General features: G+C 36.4%; 1 protein-coding gene across 2 annotated transcripts in view; it reads right to left on the reverse strand.

Moving 5' to 3' along the window:
• Nucleotides 1–25,817, reverse strand: part of VPS37A (VPS37A subunit of ESCRT-I) — a 39,467-nt gene that overhangs the window by 1,103 nt on the left and 12,547 nt on the right. Inside the window, exons 2-11 of one of the 2 annotated variants that reach the window (XM_007459907.1) lie at nucleotides 25,028–25,102; nucleotides 23,011–23,125; nucleotides 22,378–22,478; nucleotides 11,641–11,866; nucleotides 10,104–10,174; nucleotides 7,168–7,295; nucleotides 7,029–7,087; nucleotides 6,882–6,950; nucleotides 2,862–3,005; nucleotides 1,046–1,126 (exon numbers count right to left, since the gene is read on the reverse strand). In XM_007459907.1, the coding sequence (XP_007459969.1) occupies nucleotides 1,046–1,126; nucleotides 2,862–3,005; nucleotides 6,882–6,950; nucleotides 7,029–7,087; nucleotides 7,168–7,295; nucleotides 10,104–10,174; nucleotides 11,641–11,866; nucleotides 22,378–22,478; nucleotides 23,011–23,125; nucleotides 25,028–25,102 (1,069 nt within the window). The remainder of the gene's footprint in view (nucleotides 1–1,045; nucleotides 1,127–2,861; nucleotides 3,006–6,881; nucleotides 6,951–7,028; nucleotides 7,088–7,167; nucleotides 7,296–10,103; nucleotides 10,175–11,640; nucleotides 11,867–22,377; nucleotides 22,479–23,010; nucleotides 23,126–25,027; nucleotides 25,103–25,817) is intronic. The other variant, XM_007459908.1, reaches the window with a different exon arrangement.

The raw sequence follows: 25,817 nt of genomic DNA on the forward strand, positions 1-25,817 counted from the left end.
TGAGACCCTTGTCAGTCTCCACTGGCTGTTTGGACTGTCATGATATGATCAAGCCTGTGGGTAGCAAAGAAAGCTCTCTGAAGAGCAAGTGAGAAAGCACATGGGAGTGAGAAACAGAAAAGAAGAGAGATGCAGAAATGAAAAACAAGCAGTCGTGGGAAGGGTCTAAGAGGAGCTGCTTTGGTTACTGACGGCCTCATGTGTTTTCACTCCCAGGTGACTGAGGTGTACTTTTCGGCATTTTGGCTCTGTTTCCCTGCGTTATCCAGTAACACAAGCTTTTAAAGTTGTTGAGGTGGGAGCTAGTCTTTGCCACCAGGTCATTCCTAAAACAAGATAGATGGAGAGGAAAACAGAAGAGTGTCCTGAGATCAGGTGAGAGCATGAACAAAGATATGGTGGTAGAAAAAACAACATGACATGAGAGAACATAAGGGGAAAATGGAAAATTAAAATGGATGATCTAAAATATAAGCCAGAGAGAAATTTGGGATTTCTCATCCCTAGGGGTTCATTGCAGGTCCTGGAGCAGAGAAATGTTATCACAGAGTGGTATTTTAGGAAGATCATTCTGTCAGTGCTGAGCAGGAAGGAGAAACCCTAAAGTCAGAGGACTGGTCAGAAAGTTATTGGAATAATCCTGATGTGAGATGGAAAAGAGACAGAGCAGAAATTCATTTTAAAGGAAGAAATGACAAAAGAGACTACTGAGAAATATGTCAACTAATATGGTATACTCCCCACACCAGCTGAGAGAAAGGAACTAATTACAGCTTAAACTCTACATAAGTAGCTATCAAATACTGAAAAAAAATTCATTTAAGCCAATATCATACTGAGAAAATATGCAAACAATTTCTACTGGTTATATGCTTAGGTATAAAACATTATGCTTAATATAAAAGTATTCTACATGTTATATAGCACAATAGCTATAACGACAGTATTATGCTTAAAGCTGGCTGAACAAACACTAGTAAGAACACTTCATTAAAAATAGCCATGCAATAGCCTGAAGACTCAAACCTTCTAGAATACAATTTACCTATAGTGGAGCATGAAATTGGCTGTGCATTGCTATCACTTGTTGAAGCTTCTCTTCCTTGGCTCTTCTACAGTGGCAAATCTAGAAGACAAATTATTTAAAATACCAGTCACTTCTCCAGTAATCTTCCTACTACTAGCTAAATTTGACAGAATTCTAAGTAAGAATCTTTTAACTTGTTGACATTATTTAAACTGTGGATGTCTGAGGTAGAGCAGAATTTAAGAATCAAAAAGAAAAAAATTTAAATTTTGTTTGGAAGATAATCTTCGTCAACTTCCAGAATGTAAAACACACTCTGATCCTTTATACCAGTTCTCTGATTATATAATTTCAAATATCTGTGTTTTAAAAATATGAAAATAAATCCTACTGTTGTTACCCAGGAAGCTTAACAAATAAAAACTTCAGGGCTTCCCTGGTGGCACTGTGGTTAAGAATCCGCCTGCCAATGCAGGGGACACGGGTTTGAGCCCTGGTCTGGGAAGATCCCACATGCCGCGGAGCTACTAAGCCCGTGAACCACAACTACTGAGCCTGAGCTCTAGAGCCCATGACCCACAACTACTGAAGCTTGCGTGCCTAGAGCCCGTGCTCCACAACAAAGAGTAGCCCCACTCGCCACAACTAGAGAAAGTCACCGCACAACAACGAAGACCCAATGCAGCTAAAAATAAATCAATTAAAACAAAAACAAAAAAAACTTCAAGATACAGTTATACAGTACCGAAGAAAAATGGACCCCAAACTGACGCTTCACTAATGCTATAACCATAGTCATTAATATCCCTGTACTTCAAATTTTCTCATGGAAAATGGGGATAATAAAATCTGCCACACTTTCCTTAACAGCTCATATATATATATATGGCACACCTGTTTTATAACGTTTATTAACAAAAGGTTATTTTTAAACTGTGATGTTTCAGAGAAATTAGGTAAATATTTAGGACTCTATCAAAGGACAAGATACTGCTAAGCAGACTTAAAATTTTTTTCTTTAAATATAATGGGGGGCTTCCCTGGTGGCACAGTGGTTGAGTCTGCCTGCTGATGCAGGGGACACGGGTTCGTGCCCCAGTCTGGGAAGATCCCACATGCCGCGGAGTGGCTGGGTCCGTGAGCCATGGCCGCTGAGCCTGCGCGTCCGGAGCCTGTGCTCCGCAACGGGAGAGGCCACAACAGTGAGAGGCCCGCGTACCGCCAAAAAAAAACAAAAACAAAAACATTATATATATATATATATATATAAAATGGAAATACTAGAACAGAAATTATCCCCAGAATGTTTTCAGTAATATTAAAAACAAAAAAAATTTTTAAATCTGTATAGGGAATTCCCTGGTGGTGCAGCTGTTAGGACTCGGCACTTTCACAGTAGTGGCCTGGGTTCATACCCCGGTCAGTGAACTAAGATCCTGCAAGCCGTGCGGCACAGCCAAACAAACAAACAAACAAAAACACTATATAGGTTATTCTCTTTTTAAACAACTTGTGAAACAGGTTATTCAGGAGTATATTACAACTATTAAGACTAGACTTAAGCTAATTTACTAGCTTTACTACAGAACGATACAGATACTATCATTTCTGAAACAGAACCATTATGTGATTTACCTGCTTGTGTACGCACAACAAGCAGGTTTAAAGTGATAGCAGGATGTTGCTATCATTCTCAATAGAGGCTCTTCAGTTTCCTCTCACAGCACTCAAAACGCCAGCTCAGTAATGTGCTAAGGTTTTTTTTACTCATGAATATACATAAGTTATCTGATATTATGCTGTCACTTGTCCTCAACTGAAGAGTATTACATACTGTTCTCTTTTCCATGAAGCTACTGAGAAAATCATCTATATCAGTTTTTCCCTCCAAGAAATCTTCTGCAATATTATCAGAGTCTTCCTCAGCTTCATGTGCAGCTACTTTCAATCTTGCCTGTAGGGCACTCGCACTACAGCTCTGAAAAAGAAAATCAAGTATATTAGTTTCTAATGCTCAGAAAAACTCCTTAGAGGGAAGGAAAATGGAGTAGAGGTAGAGGTAGGGAGAAGCAATTCATTATGTGCCTTACAAAGCTTCTTTCTGAGGAAATCTGGTCCCATTTAAGTCCTCACCTTTTGGATATGAGATGGCTACCTAACACAATAGAAACCAATGCACTGCCTGCAAGCTGTTGAGTGAGAGAAACTGGGCAGATCACTGTCCTCTCTTGGGAATTTAGGAATCAGATCATTGTGGTAGGCACCCTCTAAGATGATCCCCAATGATCCTCCTCTCCTGATATTCCTGCTCTTGTATAATCCCCTCCCCTTGAGTATGGTCTGGACCTAGTGACTTGCTTCTAATGAACAGAATATGGCAAAGGTGATGGAATTAAATTTAACCAAAGTGGTGGAGGACACTGAAAACTACAAAACATTGCTGAAAGAAATTAAAGAAGACATAAATAAGTAGAAAGACACCCTGTGTTCATGGATCAGAAGACTTAATACTGTTAAGACAATACTATCCAAAGTGATCTCCAGAGTCTATGTAATTCCTATCAAAATGTCAACAGCATGTTTTGCAGAAATAGAAAAATCCACCCTAAAATTCATAGAGAATCTCAAGATACCCCCAAATAGTCAAAACGATCTTGAAAGAGAAGAACAAAGTTGGAGGATTCATACTTCCTGATTTCAAAACTTACTATAAAGCTACAGTAATCAAAACAGTATGGTACTGGCAATCAGAAGAGACATATAGATCAATGAAATAACAAACACTCATACATATGGCCAAATATTTTCAAAAGTGTGCCGAGACCATTCAATCGGGAAAGGACCGTCTTGGACAACTATTGCTAGGAAAACTGGATATCCATGTTCAGAATTAAGTTGCACCCTTACCTTACCTCATACACAAAATTTAACTCAAAATGGATTAAAGATCTAAATGGAGGAACTAAAACTGTTTTTTTTTTTTTTTTTTGTGGTATGTGGGCCTCTCACTGTTGTGGCCTCTCCCGTTGCGGAGCACAGGCTCCGGACACACAGGCTCAGTGGCCATGGCTCATGGGCCCAGCCGCTCCGCAGTATGTGGGATCTTCCCGGACCGGGGCACGAACCCGTGTGCCCTGCATCGGCAGGCGGACTCTCAACCACTGCGCCACCAGGGAAGCCCTAAAACTGTTTTTATTAATAGTCATCCTAGTGGGTGTGAGATGGTATCTCATTGTGATACATCACATACAGGGATATATAGAAATACACCATTTTTAATCACCTTTACCTACACTGGTTACCTATCTTTACAAGTCTCACTCACACAATGTAATTTTGCTTATTAGTGTAAGGTTAAGCATCTTTTCAAATGTTTCCATTTACTTACTCATTAAATATTTATTGAGTACGTACCATGTGCCAAGCACTGGACCAAGGTATTGGGTATACAGGGGGAAAAAAACAGGACAGGTTCCTGCACTAATGGCACCAACAGTCTAGTGAAGTGGTTTCCATACTTTAGAGTATAGAAGAGTCATCATCTTCAGAGGTTCTGAGTGAGAACATCTATAGAGACAATCCTAGGAATCAAGGATTTTTTAAAACATTTCAAGAAGTCGGAATAATTGCTATATCAGAATGTTTATTGGACCTTCATATTTCTCCTTTTGTGAGTTTCCTGTTCTTCCCTTTGCCTGTATGTAAGGTTTCTTTATGGACCATTGGCATTAATATTTGTTATATCTGCTACAGATATTTGCCCCCTTTACTTCACTTTTGATTTTATGATCTTCAATGTACACAAAGTTTAAATTTATATATAGCTTAAATCATCAGTTTTTTATTTTATGCTTCTGCCTATTGTCATAATGCTTAGAATTTTCCCATCATAATCCTAAAAAAAAAACTCTAGCAGATAGTTGTCTCTCATAATTTTATGGTTTCCACCTAAATACTTACTCTATCTAGAGTATCTTTCTGTGTATGCTATGATATAGGGATCTAACTTTTTTCTAAATGGACTGCCTTTATTAAATTCTCATTTTTTTCTAACCAATTACTCATATATATGTCTGTTTCTGAACTGCAGAATCTGTTCCATAGAACTATTTTTTGCTTTCTACAAGGCTACTCTACTGTTTTAAATAGTTTTTATAGTGTATGTTGATATTGGGAAAGGGTTTCTTTTTGCTCAAGCTCTTCTTGACTAGTTTAACCTGTTTAGTTTTTCAGAAGAACTTTAGAATAAATCTGTTTAAATTAAAAAAAAATACTCTTGGGATTTTGATTGGAAGTATAGAAGATTTTTAAGTTATTTTGGGAAGAATGAAATCTTTATAATACTGTATCTTTCGGTCCATGAATATTCTGTCACTCTATTTCTTCAAGTCTTCTTTTGTGTCATTCAGTAAAGTTTCCTAACTTACTTCATTGGGTTCAGTTCTAAATTTTTTACAGTTTTGTTTATATTGTAAATGAGTTTTTTTTCTTCTACTTCATTTTGCACTGGTAGTTGTGAGGTATCTAGAAGAAAACCTTCTCAATTTGCTAGGATTTTTACTTGTTTGGTTTTGGTTAACAACCGTTTCATCTTTTCTTTTACATTATACCTCTTTTCCTTTTCTTGTCTTCTTACAGTGGCCAGAACCTCCCAAGCAATGTGAAATAGCAGTGATATTGATACTGGGGCATCACTGTCTCATTCCTAACATTAAAGGGATCCTGGAAATGTTGAGTCATTAGGTATGATGTTTGCTGTTGGCTTCCTTATTAAATTAAGGAATTAATTTTATCTTAGTTTACTAAGAGTTTGTCTAAGGAATGATGCTGATTATTGTGAACAGCTTCTTCAGCATCTACTAAGCTTTAATAAGCATCTAAAGGTATTTTAGTTGACTCTGTCAGATTTTCCAGTTAAGTGAGGAAGGACTGCTTACATGTGACTCCTGACTGATACTTTCTATTTACATGACCTCAGGGATGTTATTTAATATCCATGTGCCTCAGTTTCCTCATCTGCAAAATGGATAAACAGTAACAACATCTACCTCATAGGGTTTTGGGTGGAATAATGGGCAATATATGTAAATAGCTTAGTGCAATGCAAAAGATACAACAATTGTACAATGTCAGCTACTATTATTTTATTCTAAAGAATGATCATCTGAAATCTATTATAAATTTATATTCTCCTTTACCATCATTTTTTTTGCTGTTGTTTTATTTCTATTTTATGTTTTACTAAATTGGCTTTACCTTCTAGAATTCCTGATTTTAAAGGAAATAGAATATTATGATTGGGTTACTGACATTTATTTTAATTTTTTAAATGATTTTTGCCCTTTTTATTTTTAAAGATTTGGTTTTTTAGGAACATGGGTTGAATTTTATAAAGTTTTTGATTTTTCACATATTTCTAGCATAAAATCGATTATTTGTGGTGAATTATACTTTATACTTTTTATATATTATATTTTTCAATTTGCTAACTTTTCATTTAAGATACTTGTATATAGGCTTACGAGTAGTCTAAAATTAAAATTTTTGTTGGTAGCTTTTATTAGAAGAGTTAAACTGCCTTTATAATAACTCTCCCAGAAGAGCTCTTTATGGGGCTTTTTATATTTTTCTATTTTGGAACCAAATGCTCTTGCATGAGCACAACTGATTTACAATGGCTTATAAATGACAGCTGTTTATTTGCGTAACTTAGAGCTGTTTATCATGACTTACAAACAGATAAGATAAACTCAGATACCTAATAAATGCTTTCTGGTAATAATTTAAGAATGTGGCACATGCACATTAAGATTAAAAATTCTTACGGTAAAAGAAAAGAGCTAAACAATCTTACCTCGCTAAGTTCATGCTGCCTTTGCATCTTCTTTTCAAAAGTTGATTTCATTTGTGTAAGTAATTCATACTAAAAGAGAAAATTAAAATGCTATTTAATTCTAGTTTTAAATTGTATGGATTTCTTAAAAAATGATAACTAACTCACCTTATCTAAAACAGTTTGCCTTTTGGCTTCCAAGCTGGGCTCCAAAAGGAGATTTTTTCCTGTAAGATAAATTTTTAGTTTATTGCTAGGTAAAGATCACATTTTTCTTAGGAAATTTAATAAGTAAGGAAAGACATACTTGCTAGATCCTCAATACTTTTCATTAAGTCATCCTTGTCAGTAATAATTTGTTTTAGTTGAGGCAAAGTCAGAAACTGTTCTAGTAATACCTCCTCTTGGTCATTCATATCTGTAAGTTGTGATACACTAGAAACACAACAGAAAAAAATGTTAATGAATATCAGTCATCTAGTTTTTTTCCATAATAAATATTCACCATTTTCAGTTTTATTCAGCTGAGTTCTAAATAATTTTTGACATATATATTTTTATATAGACACAGAAGAAGGCAAATTATAACCTTAAAAGCAAATAAAACATCAATCACAATAGAACAAAAGGTACTCTAAATACAGTACAGTGTCAAGTCACTACAGGACTATGAAGATGAGGGTTTATGAACAGCCCTAATAACCTACCAATTTTAACCTCTGAGCCTATTTACCTAATAGGTATGTGGCTGTCACAATAAATGATACATGTATATGTGTCTGTGTACATATAGTCATAAAAATGTTTTTAAAAAGCAATCGTGGAAGGCCAATCCCAGAACAAAAATCATATCCAGAAGAGTGAAAGAGGGAACTGGATGGGTGGGATGGGGAGGGAGGGAAACCTTTCTGAACCTATCTTTCAGTTTTGACTACATATAGATCCATATAAATGCATTATATAATTAAAAAACAAAATTAAAAAAGAAAAAGCAGTCTCTAAAATTCAAAGCAAATGGAAATAAATGAACCTGGTTCTTTTTCCTAAGTTATATAATCATCCAGAGAAATTTTACTGAAGACTTTAAAAAATAGTATTTGGCTGTACATCTCTGGTGTGCTATATCCTAAAGACAAAAGAAGGGTAAAAAACAAAAAAAATAAACAAAAATTTATCCTGCTTTCAATAATCACTACTGATATTGTTATTTTTTTTTTATTTTATTTTTTTTTTTGCGGTACGCGGGCCTCATCATTGTTGTGGCTTCTCCCGTTGCGGAGCACAGGCTCCGGATGTGCAGGCTCAGCGGCCATGGCTCACGGGCCCAGCTGCTCCGCGGCATGTGGGATCTTCCCGGACCGGGGGCACGAACCCGTGTCTCCTGCATCGGCAGGCGGACTCTCAACCACTGCGCCACCAGGGAAGCCCGATATTGTTATTTTATTAGTATTGTTATTTTGAAAAAGAACAAGTGCCTTTCAGAGAAATGGCTGGCTTCAGGTCAGGGAAAAAAAATGTTCATGTTGAGCCCATGACATCTTTGTTTTGCCAGAGTTTCCTATTGACTAAAGATAGAACTGTTTAAGCAGCAAAAAGAATAATGTTTGAATGGACTGAAACACAAATTTCTTTTTTAATTTATGAGTTTATAATAACTCAAAAACAACTATAAAAAAACAAAAAAAACTCGCCTATCCGAACTTTTGCAGCTAGCTTATGCATCAACTCATTATTCTCAAAATCAATAAATTAAGAGGAAAAAAATCAAGCATATATCTTGTCTTTCTGTATGAAGTATATTTCAATATAACTAAACTTTCCTTTTCTATGAAGGAAAGTCTTCATAGACTTCTGGCTAATTCTGGCAGTAGGAAATCACATTTGCAATCCTTAATGAAATAATGCACAGTCAGTGATTTCAAGTGTTTCAACCTGTTTCAATCCTAATGTCACTAAAAATAAGGCAACCAGACATCATTGCTGCCGTATGTGATGTAATAGGAAATATGCACTAACTATGATGTAAATATTCTTGCCAAAAGAATTAAACCTAAATTTTTTCCCCCAGCTTTCTTGAGACATTGTGTAAGTTTAAGGTGTACAATGTAATGATTTGATAAAAAAATTGAACCTACATCTAATCAAAACTCTGTATCTAGCCACCAGTAGAAGGAAATCTGAGAAAGAGAGGAACACCCTCAATGGAACCACAAGGATGCAATCAGGCAACAACAGGGTATGGGAAATTCTATAAGACAAATAACCAGTTTCTTACATAAATATTTAATAATATGTGTATAATTTACTCTATATGTGTTTATATGTGTATGTATATATATTTGTATGTATATGTATGCATGCATATGTGTGTATATATATATGCTTGTGTGTATATGTACATACATATTAATAAACGTGGGAGAAATGGTTCATGATTAAAAGAACTATAAAAGATAACAGTATTCAAATTCAATAGGTAGATATTATTTTGAATGCTGATTCAAATAAACTACCAACCAAAAGATTTAATTATTAAGACCCTGGGGAAATAAGATAATATCAAAGAATTAAAGAATGAGCATTCATATTGTGAGGTATGATGATGATGTGGATTGGGATTATGGCAAAGAAAAAGTCTTTACCTGGTGGAGAAATTTAGTGAAGAACTTATAGGTAAAAATAACAGAATATTTGGGATTTGGTTTAAAATAATCCTGACCTATACCCATACTTCCTGAAAAAAGCTGGAAGATGGCAAAGAGGTTCACCTTTTTGTATTTTTGACGTTTTCATAACAATGTTTTTGAAGGGAAGGAAGAAAGGAAAGGAGGAGGAGAATGCTCTATAACACGGCAACAATAACAGCCCCTACTTCACGGGTTGCTGCAAGCATTACTCCGTGTATGACTGCTTTAACGTGTACGTGCTGCGTGTAAACTTCATTAATTATTAGCAGAGAATAACACATCACCACTTCCTACAAGTGACTGTAAAATACTGGATCAAATAAAGCTAAATCTTTTTTAACTGTAGGATTTCTCACAGACCAGTAACTCAATAAATATAACCTACAAGACATACGACTGATTCATAGAACTTTCCCACTAAGACAACCACAATATAGGAAGAGTGATGACTTACAAGTTTTTTTTAACTTAATATGGATATGAAAATGATGATGCGGTTTCTATTTACAAATTAAATAGACAACAAACACCAATGTTACTCTCCTAGTTTTTTTACCTTAGTTCTGAGAGTTCTGGAAATACATCAGGGATATCAGGCATCTTGTAACCAAAACCATTTTGGCTTATCTAAAGAGAGTGTGAAATGGTGTTAAATTTCAGCCATCTTTTTGACTGCTCCTATTTGGTTATAAAAGTAATTTTTAATGTACTGCGTCCCATAACTGTTTTCATTATCACACTTAATCTTTGCACTTCACATTGTCCTTACCCTACCCTTCTTTCTTCACAGTTTTTTCAGTGTATCTTTATACATATAGGGTTACTTTTTTTTTTTTTAATGGGGATCATGTGAGTACCTGTGTTTAGCCCTTGGACAAGTATACTGTTGTAAAATAAATCTCCTAAGTGTATCTGTGACATATGTGGAGAATTATCTGTGGGTTTCATTGATGTATATGTTTGTCTCAAAGTGAAAGGCATTAAGTATAGAAAAATTAGTAAGTTGGCAAAAATCTGAATAGTTACCTAAGTTCCATGAGAGAGTAGGGTAGATAAGGAATAGAGTATACATTGTTTGAATATAGATGACATTTTAAAATCAAGGACCCATGAAAAGTTCTCTTGTAATTTTTTTATACTAATTATAATTTGTTCATAATATTCATTAATACAATGATGAAAGGTCTTGGAAAAATGAAGTCCACTTGGGTCTATATTCTAATGGGTCTATATTCTAAATTATTACAAACACTAAAGTTAGTAAAGCTGATTATGATAATTTTTTAATATTTGAGTATTACTATGGGTGATATTCACTAAGGGTTAAAAATGAAGGTTTTAAAATCCCTTTAATATGTTTAATGCAGTCTCTCCCTCAGTAACATCCCACATGGCAGCAGATACCAGTTTAACTTAAGAACACACAATTTTTTACACCAATGAGACACTGGATTAAAAGTCCTCAGTATGCTACAGCAGACCCTCCATAATCTGAGACATGCTTCTCCTATACGATCCTTCTCATATCTTTGCCTGTGTCCTATATGACAACCAGAGGGCCCTATAACAGGCAGCTTCACAAATATGCCATCTGGTTTATGCTCCCAAATCTTTGTCAATGCTGTTGCCTCTTCACAGAATTGCCTTATGTGACCCCGTATCATCCTGGCAAATTCATTACCATCTATCAAAATTTGGCCCCAAGTGTGAATCCATTCATTCATCTGCCTCATTTTGAATGAGCACCTACTATATGCATCAGGCATGCTTTGAGGCACCAAGGATAAAGTGGTTTAAGAAAAAGAATTGCATCTTTTATAAAGTTATCTTATCTAAAGTTATAAAGTTATCTATGATGGTCCCTGGGAGTGCTGACTATTCCCTTAACTGTGTCTTTGCCATAGCTCTAGACTCTCTCTTCTACTTACAATTATTTAATTATTTGCTGGTTACCTCTTTGAAATTGTTACTTAGGTTGAAAATGTGATTTAATCTTTTTATCTTTTGTGCCACGGTGGCTGGCACACTGGAGGGATATAATGTTTGTTGACTGAATATTTTAAGGGTACAAACTACAGATATCTGATACCAACCGGTGCTGAAGTGTCTGTTGTGGGAACAGGCAGTGGCAGATTTGAAAGGACACCAAATGAAGGAGCAGCAGGTTTGGCTGCTGTATGACTTGTCGCTGAAGAAGAAACAGTGTCAGCAACAGATAAAGAACTGACAGTCCTGGTAGCTTCTTGTGGGGGATATGGAGGAAGAAATGGAAAACCCGGAGAAGCACAAGGAGGCGTCCCACCCGCTTTACTGTACAGGCTAAAGAGAAAGAGACGAAAAACATGAGGTTAGATTTTAGGGGTAAGTTTGTAAAAGTATTCCTAAATTGTTCTAAATAACAGTGGTTATGCAGTACAGATGGCAGGTGCCATTAGTTATTATAATTATATAAGTGAATCAGATATCATATAAATTGATAAAATATGAACATCCCTCAAGAGAAAATTTTCATTTCTTTCCATGAAAAAGAAAAATGTTTTAGAAAATATACAATTCAACTGGTCACACTGGAAGTGAACAGAATGCTCAAAACTCAAATATGGCCTTTCTGTTGGCATCAATGAGTATCTTCATAGAAGAAATGGAGAACATTTAAGTCCAGGAAATGTATTCAAGTGTAGCTTGAATAAATTCGTAGCTTTCATTATATTTGGCAAAATCTGACTGCAAGTCAAGAATGCTTTTCTGGAAAATTTCAAAGAAAAATTAAATATATAGATGAGCTGCTAAAAATGTTAAAACATAAAAAAGATGCAAATACAAACGATATATATATATATTAGAAAAAGTGGCACAGCAGTATGTACTCAAGATATAATCAGAAAATTATTTTTGCAAGGTAATAAATATTGGGTTCTGGATCAAGATGGTGACATAGGAAGATCCTGAATTCACCTTCTCCCACAGAAATACTGAATCAACAGCTACATAGGGAACAATTTCCTCTGAAAAAAACCCTAAAAACTAGCTGAGCAGCTCCTACACATTGAGCAAACAAGAAGAAAATGACATCTAAGCTGGTAGGAGAAGCTGAGACACAATCTCACCATAAACCCCACCCTCAGCAGGACAACCGACAAGCTGGAGAAAACTCAAAACCCAGAGCTTTTCCCTGGGGAGTTAAGGGTTGAGTTTGAACCTGAGAGACAAGCCCCCAAAACATCTAGCTCTGAAGACCAAAAGAGCTCATGTCCCCGAGACGCGAACTAAGAAAAATTCTTACAGGGCTCGTACTCTTGGACTCCCCTGCCTCAGGGCCAAATGCAGAAGAGGACCTGACTTAATGTGAAAGAGGCTCATTTGCCAATCTTAAAGCATCAGCTCCAGGCAGCAGGCATCTAACTTAACACACATCTAGGGGTCCGCTGGGATACTTTCTGGGGATGGTGGCTGGTGGGTGACATCTTGTTTCCCATCTGCTGTGCTCCAGAGACCCAATATCACCCAGAGGGAGTTCCTATATGCATCTGGTGCTCTGGTTTCTGCAGCTACTGCCCAGGGAATATCCCTTGATTGCTTGACTGGATGCCAGGCAGGCTAATATTCCTGGGTCCCTCAGGATTGTAACAATCAGAGAGAAGATTCTTGGTAGACTATGACCCCCCAGGACACTGCATAGACAGCAGACAGAAGCAACCCCCAGTCTTTCTGTGAAAGAGGCCTATGTGCTTGTCCAGAGGCTTTGACATCGAGTCACCCACGGAGATGCTCTCAGGGAATGGAGGCCAGTGGACGCCATCTCCGCACTCTCCCTCTGCCTTACTCCAGCTCACCAGTATCTTAGAGAAAGGAGCTTATACCCTTGTTTTTGCAGTGGCAACCAGAGGACACCACAACATTGTCTGAATCTGACAGCCAGCAGGGCTCACACTCACAGAAATGGAGAACAAGTTCTTAATCAGCTACCCCCCTGCCCAGGGGAACAGCATGAGACAACAGGAGCTCAGTCTTTCTGCTGAAAGAGGCCTATTAGCTTATTATCATAGCGATAGCCTGAGGACTGAATGTAATCCTTCCATAGACTCCAGAGCTCGGGCTCTACTATCTTTGTGCTCTCCCTCTGCATGTTCCGGAACGCCAGCATGTCTTGCAGGGGAGATCTTACATGTGTTTGGTGTCCCAGTTTTGTATTTGGGGCTCTGGTTTTTGCGGCTGCCAACCAGGGAATGCCCCTTACTTACCTGGCTCTGGTGGCCAGGGGGGCTGACATTCCTGGGTCCCATGAGACTGTAACAGTTGTAGACAGTTCTTGGCAGGCTACCACACCAGGGCACTGCAGATAGCAGACTTAAACACACCCACAGTCTTAATGTGAAACAGGCCTATTTGCTTATCCTGAAGCTTCAGTCTGAGGGGGGGGGCTTCAGGCTTGGAATCCATGTATGTGAAGGCCTACGGTAGTGCCTTCAGGGAACAGAGGCCAATGGACACCATGTTTTCATTCTCATCACCTGGCTCAGGTGGCTAGCAGGACTTAATAAGCTCGTGGTCCCACAGAACTATATATATTTGCATACATTAAAGGCTGCCGCCTGAGGGTCTTGCTTCCAATCAGCCTAAATCTAGGTATGGATATCCTCCCCTGTGGGGCAATGACAGGTCTTGGCACACCCTTAATTCCTGGGAGCTATTAAAAAAATAATAGGTTGCTTGGAAAATCACAAAGGCTTGAGAGACAGTCAAGAGTCAGGGTAGGGTTGAATGATAAGGTTCATCTCCTAGTCCTGTCCTCAAAACTGGGAGAGGTAACTGTTTTATCTTACACAGAGTCAAGCAAAAAGAAGAAACAAAGAAATATGTTCCAAGTAAAAGTACAGGATAAAACCTCAGAAAAAAAAACTTAATGAAATGAAGATACATAATTTACCTGATAAAGAGTTCAGAGTAAAGGTCATAAAGATGCTACCCAAACACAGAAAGAACCTCAACAAAGAGAAAGAGAATACAAGAAAGAATCTAAGCCGGAGAATACAACAACTGAACTGAAAAATATACTAGAGGGATTCAATAGCAGACTGGATGAAGCAGAGTGAGAAATGGAATATTTCCTGCCATATCAGTAAACAAAGGATGTCACAGTCATCAGCCAGAAGAAATGATCAGTGAACTCAAGACAGGGCAGTGGAACTCACAAAATCAGAGCAGAGAAAAAAAAGGAAAAAAAGTGAAGATAGCTTAAGGGACTTATGGTTTGTATTATAGGGGTACCAGCAGGAAAAGAGACAGAGAAAGGGGCAGAAAACTTATCTGAAGAAATAATGGCTGAAAACTTCTCTAATCTAGGGAAGGAAACCGGCATCCAGATCCAGGAAAGCCAGGAAGTCCCAAACAAGATGAACCAAGACATATTTTTTTTTTTTTTTTGCGGTACGCGGACCTCTCACTGTTGTGGCCCCTCCCGTTGCGGAGCACAGGCTCTGGACACGCAGGCTCAGCAACCATGGCTCACGGGCCCAGCTGCTCCGCGGCATGTGGGATCTTCCCGGACCGGGGCACGAACCTGTGTCCTCTGCATCGGCGGGTGGACTCTTAACCACTGTGCCACCAGGGAAGCCCCAAGACACATTTTAATTAAAATGTCAAAAGTTAAAGACAAGGCAAGGATATTAAAAGCAGCAAGAGAAAAACAACTTGTTAGGTACAAGGGAACCCCCATAAAACTACCAGCAGATTTTTCAGCTGAAACTTTGCAGGCCAGAAGGCAGGGGAATGACATATTTAGAGCACCAAAAGAAAAACACTTTCAAGAATACTCTACATAGCAAAGTTCTCATTCAGAATTGAAGCAGAGGTAGAATTTTCCAGACAAGCAAAAGCTAAAGGAGTTATCACCACTAAACTGACCTTACAAGAAATGTTAAAGGGACTTCTTTATGCTGATATTACATGCAAATAGAAACCAAAAGAAAGCTGGGGTAGCTATACTTCTATCAGACAAAACAGACTTTAAAACAAAGACTGTAATAAGAGACAAAGAAGAGCGTTACATAATGGTAAAGGGATCAATCCAACAAGAGGATATAACAATTATAAATATTTATGCACCCAAGAGAGGAGCACCTAAATATATAAAGCAAATATAAACAGACCTAAAAGGATAAATAGAGAACAATAAAATAAGAATAGGGGACTTGGGACTTCCCTGGTGGTGCAGTGGTTAAGAATCTGCCTGCCAGTGCAGGGGACACGGGTTCGATCCCTGATCTGGGAAGATCTCACATGTCGCGGAGCAACGAAGCCTGTGCGCCACAACTACTGAGCCTGTGCTCTAGAGCCCACATGCCACAACTACCGAAGCCTGCGTGCCTAGAGCCCGTGCTCCGCAAGAGAAGCCACTGCAATGAGAAGCCCACACACTGCAACAAAGACCCAATGTGGCCAGAAAGAAATAAATACATACATTTATTTTTAAAAAAAATAGGGGACTTTAATACCTCACTTACAAAACTAAACAAATGGGACTACATCAAACTAAAAAGCTTCTGCACAGCAAAGGAAACCATCAACAAAATGAAAAGGTAACCTACGGAATGGGAGAAAATATTTGCAAACCATCTGTCTGACAAGGGATTAATATCCAAAATATATAAAGAACTCATACAACTCAACAGCAAAAAAACAAATAATCTGATTTAAAAATGGGAATCTGAATAGACATTTTTCCAAAGAAGACATACAGATGGCCAACAGGTACAAGAAAAGATGCTAATTCTTTGATAATTAGATTACTATCAAACTTGTTGGAATGACTATTATCAAAAAGATAAGAAATAACAAGCATTGGTGAGACTCTGGAGAAAAGTGCTGCTGGTGGAAATGTAAATTCGTAGAGCCACTATGGAAAACAGGATGGAGGCTCCTCAAAAGAGAACTACCATATGATCCAACAATTCCACTTCTGGGTATTTATGTGAAGAAAATGAAGACACTAACTCGAAAAGATGTCTGCTCCCCTATGTTCACTGCAGCATTATTTACAATAGACAAGAGATGGAAACAACCTAGTGTCCATCAGTAGATGATTAAAGAAAAGGTGGTGTATACATACACCAAAATATTATTCAGCCATAAAAACAAAGAAAATCTTGCCATTCAAAACAATATGGATGTACCCTGAGGGTATTATGCTATGTGAAATACGTCAGACAGAGAAAGGCAAATACCATATGCTCTCATTTATGTGTAGAATTTAAAAACGAAAAACAAAAACAAAAAACACTGAGCTCATAAATACAGAAAAGAGATTGGTGTTTGCCAGAGGCAGGTGATGGACAGCAGTAGGCAAAATGTGTGAACATGGTCAAAAGGTACAGACTTTCAGTTATAAAATAAATAAGTCATGGAGAGGTAATATACAGCATCATTATGGTTAATAATGCTATACTACATATTTGAAAGCTGCTAAGAGTAAATCTTAAACATTCTCATCACAAGAAAAAATTTTGTAACTATGTATGGCGATGGGTGTTAACTAGACTTATCGTGGTGATCATTTTGTAATATAAATTACTATTGAATCATTCTGTTGTACACGTTACATGTCAATTATACCTAAAAAAGATAATATTTTACATTTAATATATTTATTTCTTTTAGAGCAGTTCAAAGAGAATCACACTCTAAAATAATTAGTGTAATTTAGGCCGAAATGCAGATGAGAATTATCTAAATACCAATACTTAAATTAATATAAGTTTAAATGGGTCAGTCACTCTTGTATAAAAGATAAAAAGACTTTTTAAAAAAATAGAATACTAAATACTTTACTTTGTATTTGTGGTATAATAAGAAACATATTTTGTCTTTGACCAGGTTCTAGACAAAGTGCTCCTAAAATCCTGGTAAGTTCCTAAATGATAGGACCCTTTTTTGTTATTTGTAACATCTGAGTTTATGCTAATGAGGTGACTTAGGCTGAGTCTCTATATAGTCTGAGGGCAGGGTTGGTCACCAAAAAGACCAAGTGACAGAAAGTCGGAACTTTCAGCCCCACCCATCGATCTCAGGGAAGACGGGGGCTGCTGAATAAGCTCTAAAAAACCCTTGAACAATAAGATTTGACAAGCTTCTTGTTGATGAATGTATCCATATGGTAGGAGGGTGGTGCACCCCAGTTCATGGGGACAAAAGCTCCTGTGCTTGTGGCTCTCCTAGACCTTGCTCTGCCCTATGTACCTCTTCATCTGGCTATTCATCTGTATCCTTTATAATATCCTTTATAATCAACTAGTAAACGTAAGTAAATTTATTTTGGAGTTCCATGAGCCACTTAACAAATTACTCAAACCTGAGGTGGAGGTCATGGGAACCTGTGATTTATAGCACAGGTAACTATACATTTTCAATTGGTATGTGAAATGGAGCAGCCTGTGAGACTGAGCCCCTAATCTGTGGGATCTGATGCCATCTCCCGGTGGATAGCATCAGAATTAAGTTAAATTCATAGGAAAGTCGGTGTCTGGTGAGAACTGGAGAATTACTTGGTGGTGTTGGGGAAAAAAAAACGGGTATCAGAGTACTGAAATGTTCCATAATATATCAAGCTTAAACAATTTTTTTAAACGGGAGCACTCCCGTTTGTTTCATGACATAATTTAATGTCATATTTAATGACATAAGTTAACATAAATTGGAATTGTGTTGGAAGAAAACATTTGTCACAGATTTTGAAATTATAATACTAAAGCTAATATGGAAAAATAAATAAGAATATAGAGAAAAGTACCTGAAAAATGAGGGGAAAGAGAGATTAACCCTGCCATATAGCAAAACACATTAGAAAACCTTAATAATTTAAAAAAAAAACACAAAACTTTTTTATAGCATAACACTGGCAATGGATAGGTAGATCAATGGAACTGAATACAAAATCCAGAAAAATCCCAAAGATATATGGCAATTAAGATATAATAAAAAGAATCTCAAATTAGTAAAAAAAAAAAAAAAAAAAAGATCAGTCAATAAATAGCATTGGGACATCTGGAAAAAATTAAATTGGAGCCAAGCCCTCATATCTATAATAAAATAAAAACCAAATGTATCAAATTTAAAATGTTTTTTGGATTTTTTTTTAAATCTTAAAAGAACTGGAAGAAATCACTGGGAAATTAAAAACTTGGGGTGGTAAAGGACTGTCTGTGATCCCAAACTCAAAAGTCATAAGAGAAAATAATAATAAATCCCATGACATAAAAAACAAAACACAACAAAACAATAAAAAAAAACCCTCTACATGACAAAGCCCATTATAAATAAAGACAAATAACAAATTGGGGGAAAACATCAGAAACATGTCATAGGAAAATGGATAATTTCTCTAATATATAAAGAATTTCTCCAAATTAATAAAAGACTAACAACCCAATAGCAAAATGGAGAATAGGACAGAATACACAGGTTCAAGGAAAGGAAAAAAAAATCTTTAAATCATAGGAAAAAACTGTCAACTTCACTGTAAGATAAATACAAATAAAGTTATACTAACATATTTTCCGCTTATAAATTAGCAAAGATCCATTTTGATAATTTACTATGTCAGCAAAGGGAATAAGCATTGCGTACAGGAGTAGAAATTGGTACAACTTACTCTGTAGGGCAATCCTGCAGTATTAGTCAAAATTACAAACATGTATACCACTTTGAGACTGTATCTAACAAATAAACTTACACTTGGGTAAAATATTATTTTTAATGTTATTCACTGCATCACTGAGGGCAAAGAAGGATGGGCCTTTCAGGAAAGATTGGAAACAACAAAAATGTCCATTAATAGGAGTTTTGTTAAGTTATGCTATATCCATAAAACAAGTACTTTGTGGTCATAAAGAATGAGGAAGTGCTTTAGTAACCAACATGGAAAGCTCTCTGAACCATACCATTTAGTGAGGGGGGAAAAAAAAAAAGGGCAAGGGAATAGTTTGCTACCATTTGTGTGAAAAAACAGGGAATAATACTATGTGTACATATTTCCTTGTATATGCATAAAATATCTCAGGAATTCTATACATATGCACCCAAATGAAAAACTCTGGATACCAATAAGAAGAAAAAGTAAACTGCAAGGGAAAAGGTGGAAGGAGACTTTTCGCCCCATACGCTTTTACAGTTTTAAAATTTTTGAGCCAAGTGAATATATGATTGAAAAAATTAAGTTTAAAAAAGTTCTCTAAAAAGCTTGTTTATTTCAAAGTATGGCTCACCTTTATCTTAAAGCTTTACTTTTATGTGAAGGTATATTATTAGCAGGTATGTAACTATAACATAAGTTGTTTAGAAAAAATATGTTCAATGTGAGGGAATATTTGTACTATCCTTGAAAATAGTCTTAATAATTCTGAACCAATCTGCTTTATTTTAATCTCAGTAGCGGGTACAACCTATAAAATAATCTAAGAAATGTATCAAACTTGCTTTTTAACAATGTGTACTGTATCACAGTTGTTGGCTTGTATCTTCAAATAAGGTGAATGAGGTATATTTAACTCTTTCCTGACAGAAGATAGGAAATACAGTTTTTAGATAAAGAATATCAGCGAGGTTTATGACTCCAGGACAAAGACACAGGAGGGCAAAGATGATGGCTGGGGCTGATATACCCAATGAATGGGATAATCTAGCCTAAGCAGATTTCCAGGCAGTGTTAAAGATGCTACCTGACTTCTGAACAAGAAAAAGTTCTTAGAAATTAAGTAGAAGAACTGGGTAATTAAGCCAAGATATTACAGGAAAAGGAAGTAAAGATTGTATGAAGTTGTATCATCATGCAATTTCAGAATATCTGATATAAAAAGTTACAAAAGATCAGGGACTTCCCTGTGGCATAGTGGTTAAGAATCTGCCTGCCAATGCAGACAGGGGACACGGGTTCAAGCCCTGGTCCGGGAAGATCCCACATGCCGTGGAGCAACTAAGCCCGTGCTCCACAACTACTGAGCCTGCACTCTAGAGCCTGTTAGCCACAACTGAGTCCATGCACCACAACTACTGAAGCCCGTGCTCCTAGAGCCCGTGCTCTGCAACAAGAGAAGCCACTGCAATGAGAAACCTGCACACTGCAACGAAGAGTAACCCCCGCTCACCGCAACTAGAGAAAGCCTGCGTGCAGCAATGAAGACCCAACACAGCCAAAAATAAATAAAATACATAAATTAAAAAAAGAAAAAAACATTACAAAGGATCAGAAATCAAAATGGCACTGGACATCTTGGCAACAGAAGCTTATGTATAGACAATAGAGGAATGCCTTCAAAATTCTCAGTGGAAAACCACTTCAACATAGAATTTGAACTCTACCAACTTTTAAGTGTGAGGGTATATTAAAGACATTTGTAGGTAAAAAAAAAAAAAAAGAAGCCTCAAAATTATTCTTCCAAGCATCCTGTGGCATACTGTATTTTCCAAAAGTGGCCACAGCACTATTTTTGGTCCCATATACTCTTCTATAACCTTGCCACTCCACCATAAAGAGGAAGAGCCTGTTTTCTTCCCCTTGAATCTGATCAGAACTTCTTGATTGCCTCAACAAACTGAATGAAGCAGAAGCAGAATGAAGCAGAACAAACTGAATGACTTCAGTAGCTATGTCAGAGAAGGCGAATATGACTTTCTCATAACTCATTCAGGATGTTTACCCCAGGAGCCCAGCCATTATGATGTGAGGAAGCCCAGGCTGCATCTAGGTATTCTAGTTGACCTCCCCAGGTAAGGCCTCTGATGAGAGCCCACTGATGATGAGTAGAGCAGACAAGAGGTCTCCCTGATGAACCCTTCCTGAATTGAAGATCAGTGAACAAAATAAATGTGTTCATTGTTTTAAGCCATGCCAGCTGATGCAGAAGGTGGAGCACAAACAAGCTCTATTAGTCCCTAACCAAATTGCAGATTCACAAGGAAAATAAATGTTGTCATTATTTTAACCACAAGTTTTAGGATAATTTGTTATTCATCCTTAGTAACTGGAACATGCCGTTACTTAGGAAGCTATAGGGAGGCAGTAATGCAAGAAACTAGGAAATAGCCTGAGAAACAAAAAAACTTAGGATGCAGGAAAAGGAGAATCCAACACAGGAGTGGGAAAGGGAAATCCCAGGATGACAGCTTTATAGCAGTTGTAGAGTAACTAATTCAGAATGGAGGGGGAAAATGGAGCAATGTCTGCAAAGAGAAAATACCAGAACCTAGAGATTACCTGACAGGTTTGATGATGTGAAAAAACGATTTGAAAGGTATTTTTCAGAGCTGCTAAAAGATGTGGAAAATTAAAAAGATCAAAGAAAATAAAACCAATTAATTATTAACTCCAGAGAAAAGCAAAAAGTTATACCATCAGGGAAACATAATCATTATAAAGTACTAGGCTCAGCAGCAAGGAACATTTAGAGAGTCAATGTAATCAAAGTACCAAACATGAGTTTTAGTAAAAATCAAAAATTTCTCGGAGGATGAGGGAAAGGAAGGTTTGTGAAAGATAAGTAAAATCCTCATCAATCCATAATAGGAAGTCAATAGATAGTATCTAAAATGAAAGAATCAAGAGATAGCAGTATGTATATATTATTCAGAGAGATGAAGGTAAATATTAGAGAAGCAGCTTAAAAAAGAAAAACACAGTTGCCTCTGAAAAGTATGAATGTATCTGTGTGTGAAGGTGGGGATGTGGAAAACAGAGGACTGCCTTTTAACATTATTTGAATTTTTAAACTATATTTTGATTACTTAGATCAAAAGTAAATAAATGTATATACAAACTCTTTCGATATAAACATACTTACTATGGGAATGCTGTTGAAGCAGGAGCTAAAGATGGAGGATTCTTCCAAAATTCATCCAACAGACTCTGAATAATTTTCCCAAGATCTGAGTGCATTGTAAACTAAAAGTAACAGTAATACACGGTGATCAAATTCATCTTCAGAAAAAGATTATAAAGTCTCATCAGGATAATTTAACAGTAAAACTCAATCTTAAATCCACTTTTGCAAGTCAAGAATTAAATGAAAAGCAAAGGATATTATGTCAATTGAACATATCAGCAATCCACAACTTACAATATTTTCTTACAGAATCAATACCATAAATGAGGTTAAAAGTTTATTTAGTCAATAGTGGAGCTGAAATATTTCCACATTTCACTACTGACAATAATTTGAAGGTTCAAAGGTAAATACTGAGTACATTTAAGTTACAGTCCTTCACATTAATCAATTATATATATATATATATATCCTAAGAAATTTAAGGTATATTTGAATTTTATCCCTTCCTAACCACTATAAAAGATCTACTATGAACCAAAGTTCTTAACATCAACAGGTCCTCACCATTGAAAAACAAATAACCTTCAAATCAGGATTATCTATTAAATACAGTGAACATTTTTGAAATAAATTATACCATATACATACATTGTTTACTAACGGAGAGGTAACATACACTCCTTGTTTATCCACTAAGTGATGTCGTATTGGTGGATAAACACTGATCACTGGTTTTTCCTGAGGAAACTGTGGAGGAAGCAATCTGGTAAAGGTAGAACAGATTAAAAAACAAAGACAACAAATGTGATATTATACAGTCATAATCCTAAAACAAAATTACTTAAAAGCAAATAAAATTTTCATACTTTCATTTGGATTACTCAGTAATTAGTGCTCTACTATGGTTGTTGAGTTGATTGAAAGTATACAAAAAGATACACTTTGGCAACAAGATTATAAAGTAATTCAGTACAGTAAAACCTTCTTAATGTGGAATAAGGATACCGTGAATTATAGACTATTCTTCACACCATGCCAATTAATTGCTTTCAAACACAATATACCAAACTTTGCAAAATCTCAGCTAAAATTAGACCAGGCATTTTTATCAGGTGTACCCTAATTTAACCCAGTCTGGCTATTTAGTGGACCACAGGTTCTGGCCATATACTTTTCTTATGGCTTTCCTACTTTTGAAATACTGCCAACAATTATTTCATTATATGCAGAATTTTTAAAGAGTTGACTGGATAAAATGGAAAGTGCTAGGATTGGAACAGTGTAGCTGTCATCATGCCTTGGTTCTATAGGGCTCTCTTCTAAATGTCTCAATTAACACATCTCTCCCAAATTTGAGGTCAATCACATAGTTTCAAGTAAATAACAGTAAATTCTCAATACAAAAAATAAAGAGTAAAAATCTTAACCTTTTTTGAACTACTACAAATTTAAAATTAGGGAGTAAAGTCTTTAAAAATGAGAGTTTACTGGACATGGAACCGTTTTCCAAATCTCTAAAAACTAAGACCTGTATGTCCCTTTAAACTGCCACTCTGTTCCCCTTCTGGCTCAGAAAACTATTTGTTGGCAACACTGTCAAGAAGAAAACCGGGTCCTTGTTGGCTTCTCCTACTTAGCTCTACCTAAGGCATGTGATGAGAGGTAAAACTACTTCATTTATATAGTTGAAGATGTTAAACTAGTCTGGTAAAAAAAGGCAATGTACGGCCTTTGGACCCCAACCAATCTGGGTTTCTTTCCCCACTACACTATTCACTACCTACTTGTCTGTAATTTGTTCCAATTTGCAGGGCTGCTGTGATGATTCAGAAACTCCCATATATCAAGATTACACAGCATAATGGTTGTCACTGTTATATAATCATGCTTTAATCCACTCATTCAACCAGGATTTAACAAGGCCTCCTATGTGCAGGCACCATGCTAGGCAATGAGGATAGGACGATGAACAAGTATGGTTCCTATCCTCAAGTTAAGTGCCTTTTTACCTCACCCAAACACTCACTCTAGTGGCTAGCCAACTGATGCAATCTGAGGTAATAACTTAATTCTTTCATGCTAAAGACTAATAACTGCACTTAAGGCTAAATGAGTACTTCAGCAATCACTTTGTCCAACCTTTCCTCTTTATAACTTAATAACCTCATGATTACATTTTCAACTTTTAATTTTTTTTTCTTTAAAAATAATTAGCAGATCAAATTCAGTCTTGAACTTTCTGGTTGACATAGTATATCTGTTGCCGAAAACTAGAATATTTTCACTTATTTCTAATGTAAAAGTGTATCTCTAATGGTTTTCCACACATGATCCCTTTGAGTGTTTGTCATTATCATTCTTACTCTTTCAGCCTACCTCCAGCTTAGACTTTAGTGCAAAACAATAAAAACGATTATGTCTTTTTATTACATTTCCTCTTTTACAGTTTCTTACAGCAATATCTATTACAATGATGACTTTAAAAATTTTTTATTTCACAAAATTTTAAGTTTAATAAACTATAGTTACTAGAGAGGGAGATAAATACTAGAAAGGGAATAAATTCACTTTTAAACAGTTTACTTCTAATAATAGCTAAGAAACAAAATAATAAAAAGATTTTAAAGTCCTATTACATGAAAAAATAGGATACAATTCTACTCACATATTAATGTTAATTGTCAGGTTGTTTACGGTGAATGGCAACCTGTATTCCACATCTTTCTGTATTTCAGCTATACTGTAGGAGAAAATTTGAGAAAAAAAAATTATCTAAAGTTATAAAAACCATTAATGTTAAAAACAAATGTTAAATATTTTTAGAGTCTACTAAAACTACTTTATTTTAATAACAGAATTTAGATGGCCAATATAACTTGTATCTTGAGGGGGAAATGAGTTAGATGGTGAGGTAAAGAGACAAAAAAACTTGTATTAGTGCTAGACCGATTTACTATCACTTTATCTAATTCATCCTCAGGAGAAGCAATTGTGAGCCCTCTAGTTAGAACAGGTCAGCAAGACATCTGGGTTCTGATTATAATTCTGCTATTGCCCAGCTGTATAGATAGCTGGGGAAGCCTGGGCCTTAAGAGCTTAAACTTAGAAGTCTGGATGAGATGTCTCCTACAGTCTTATGACAGAGACCGCTGGCTGCTTTCCGAAACCAAATATTCCCCTTCTTCCCAAATAAGAGAAGCCTGATTTTATTCTGAGTAGCAATGTTCTAACTTTTCTTGCAGCAAGTTGTTGCTGTAGACTTAAGTTCCAGTCGATAAAACATAGAAAAGTTGTGAGGTGGAATTTCCAGGAAAGCATCTTAAAAGGAAACAACAAAACTGGTATGAGTCCATTTTCCCTTCCAGCCTGGCCCTGATAGCTGAACTTCTAACAGCCATACTGGACCGGGAGTGACCCTGAGAACGGGAGCCATACACTAGGGAGAGCTCAGCAGG

Source organism: Lipotes vexillifer, unplaced genomic scaffold, assembly GCF_000442215.2.
Source record: "Lipotes vexillifer unplaced genomic scaffold, Lipotes_vexillifer_v1.1 scaffold614, whole genome shotgun sequence".
In the NCBI taxonomy this organism is placed as follows: Eukaryota; Metazoa; Chordata; class Mammalia; order Artiodactyla; family Lipotidae; genus Lipotes; species Lipotes vexillifer.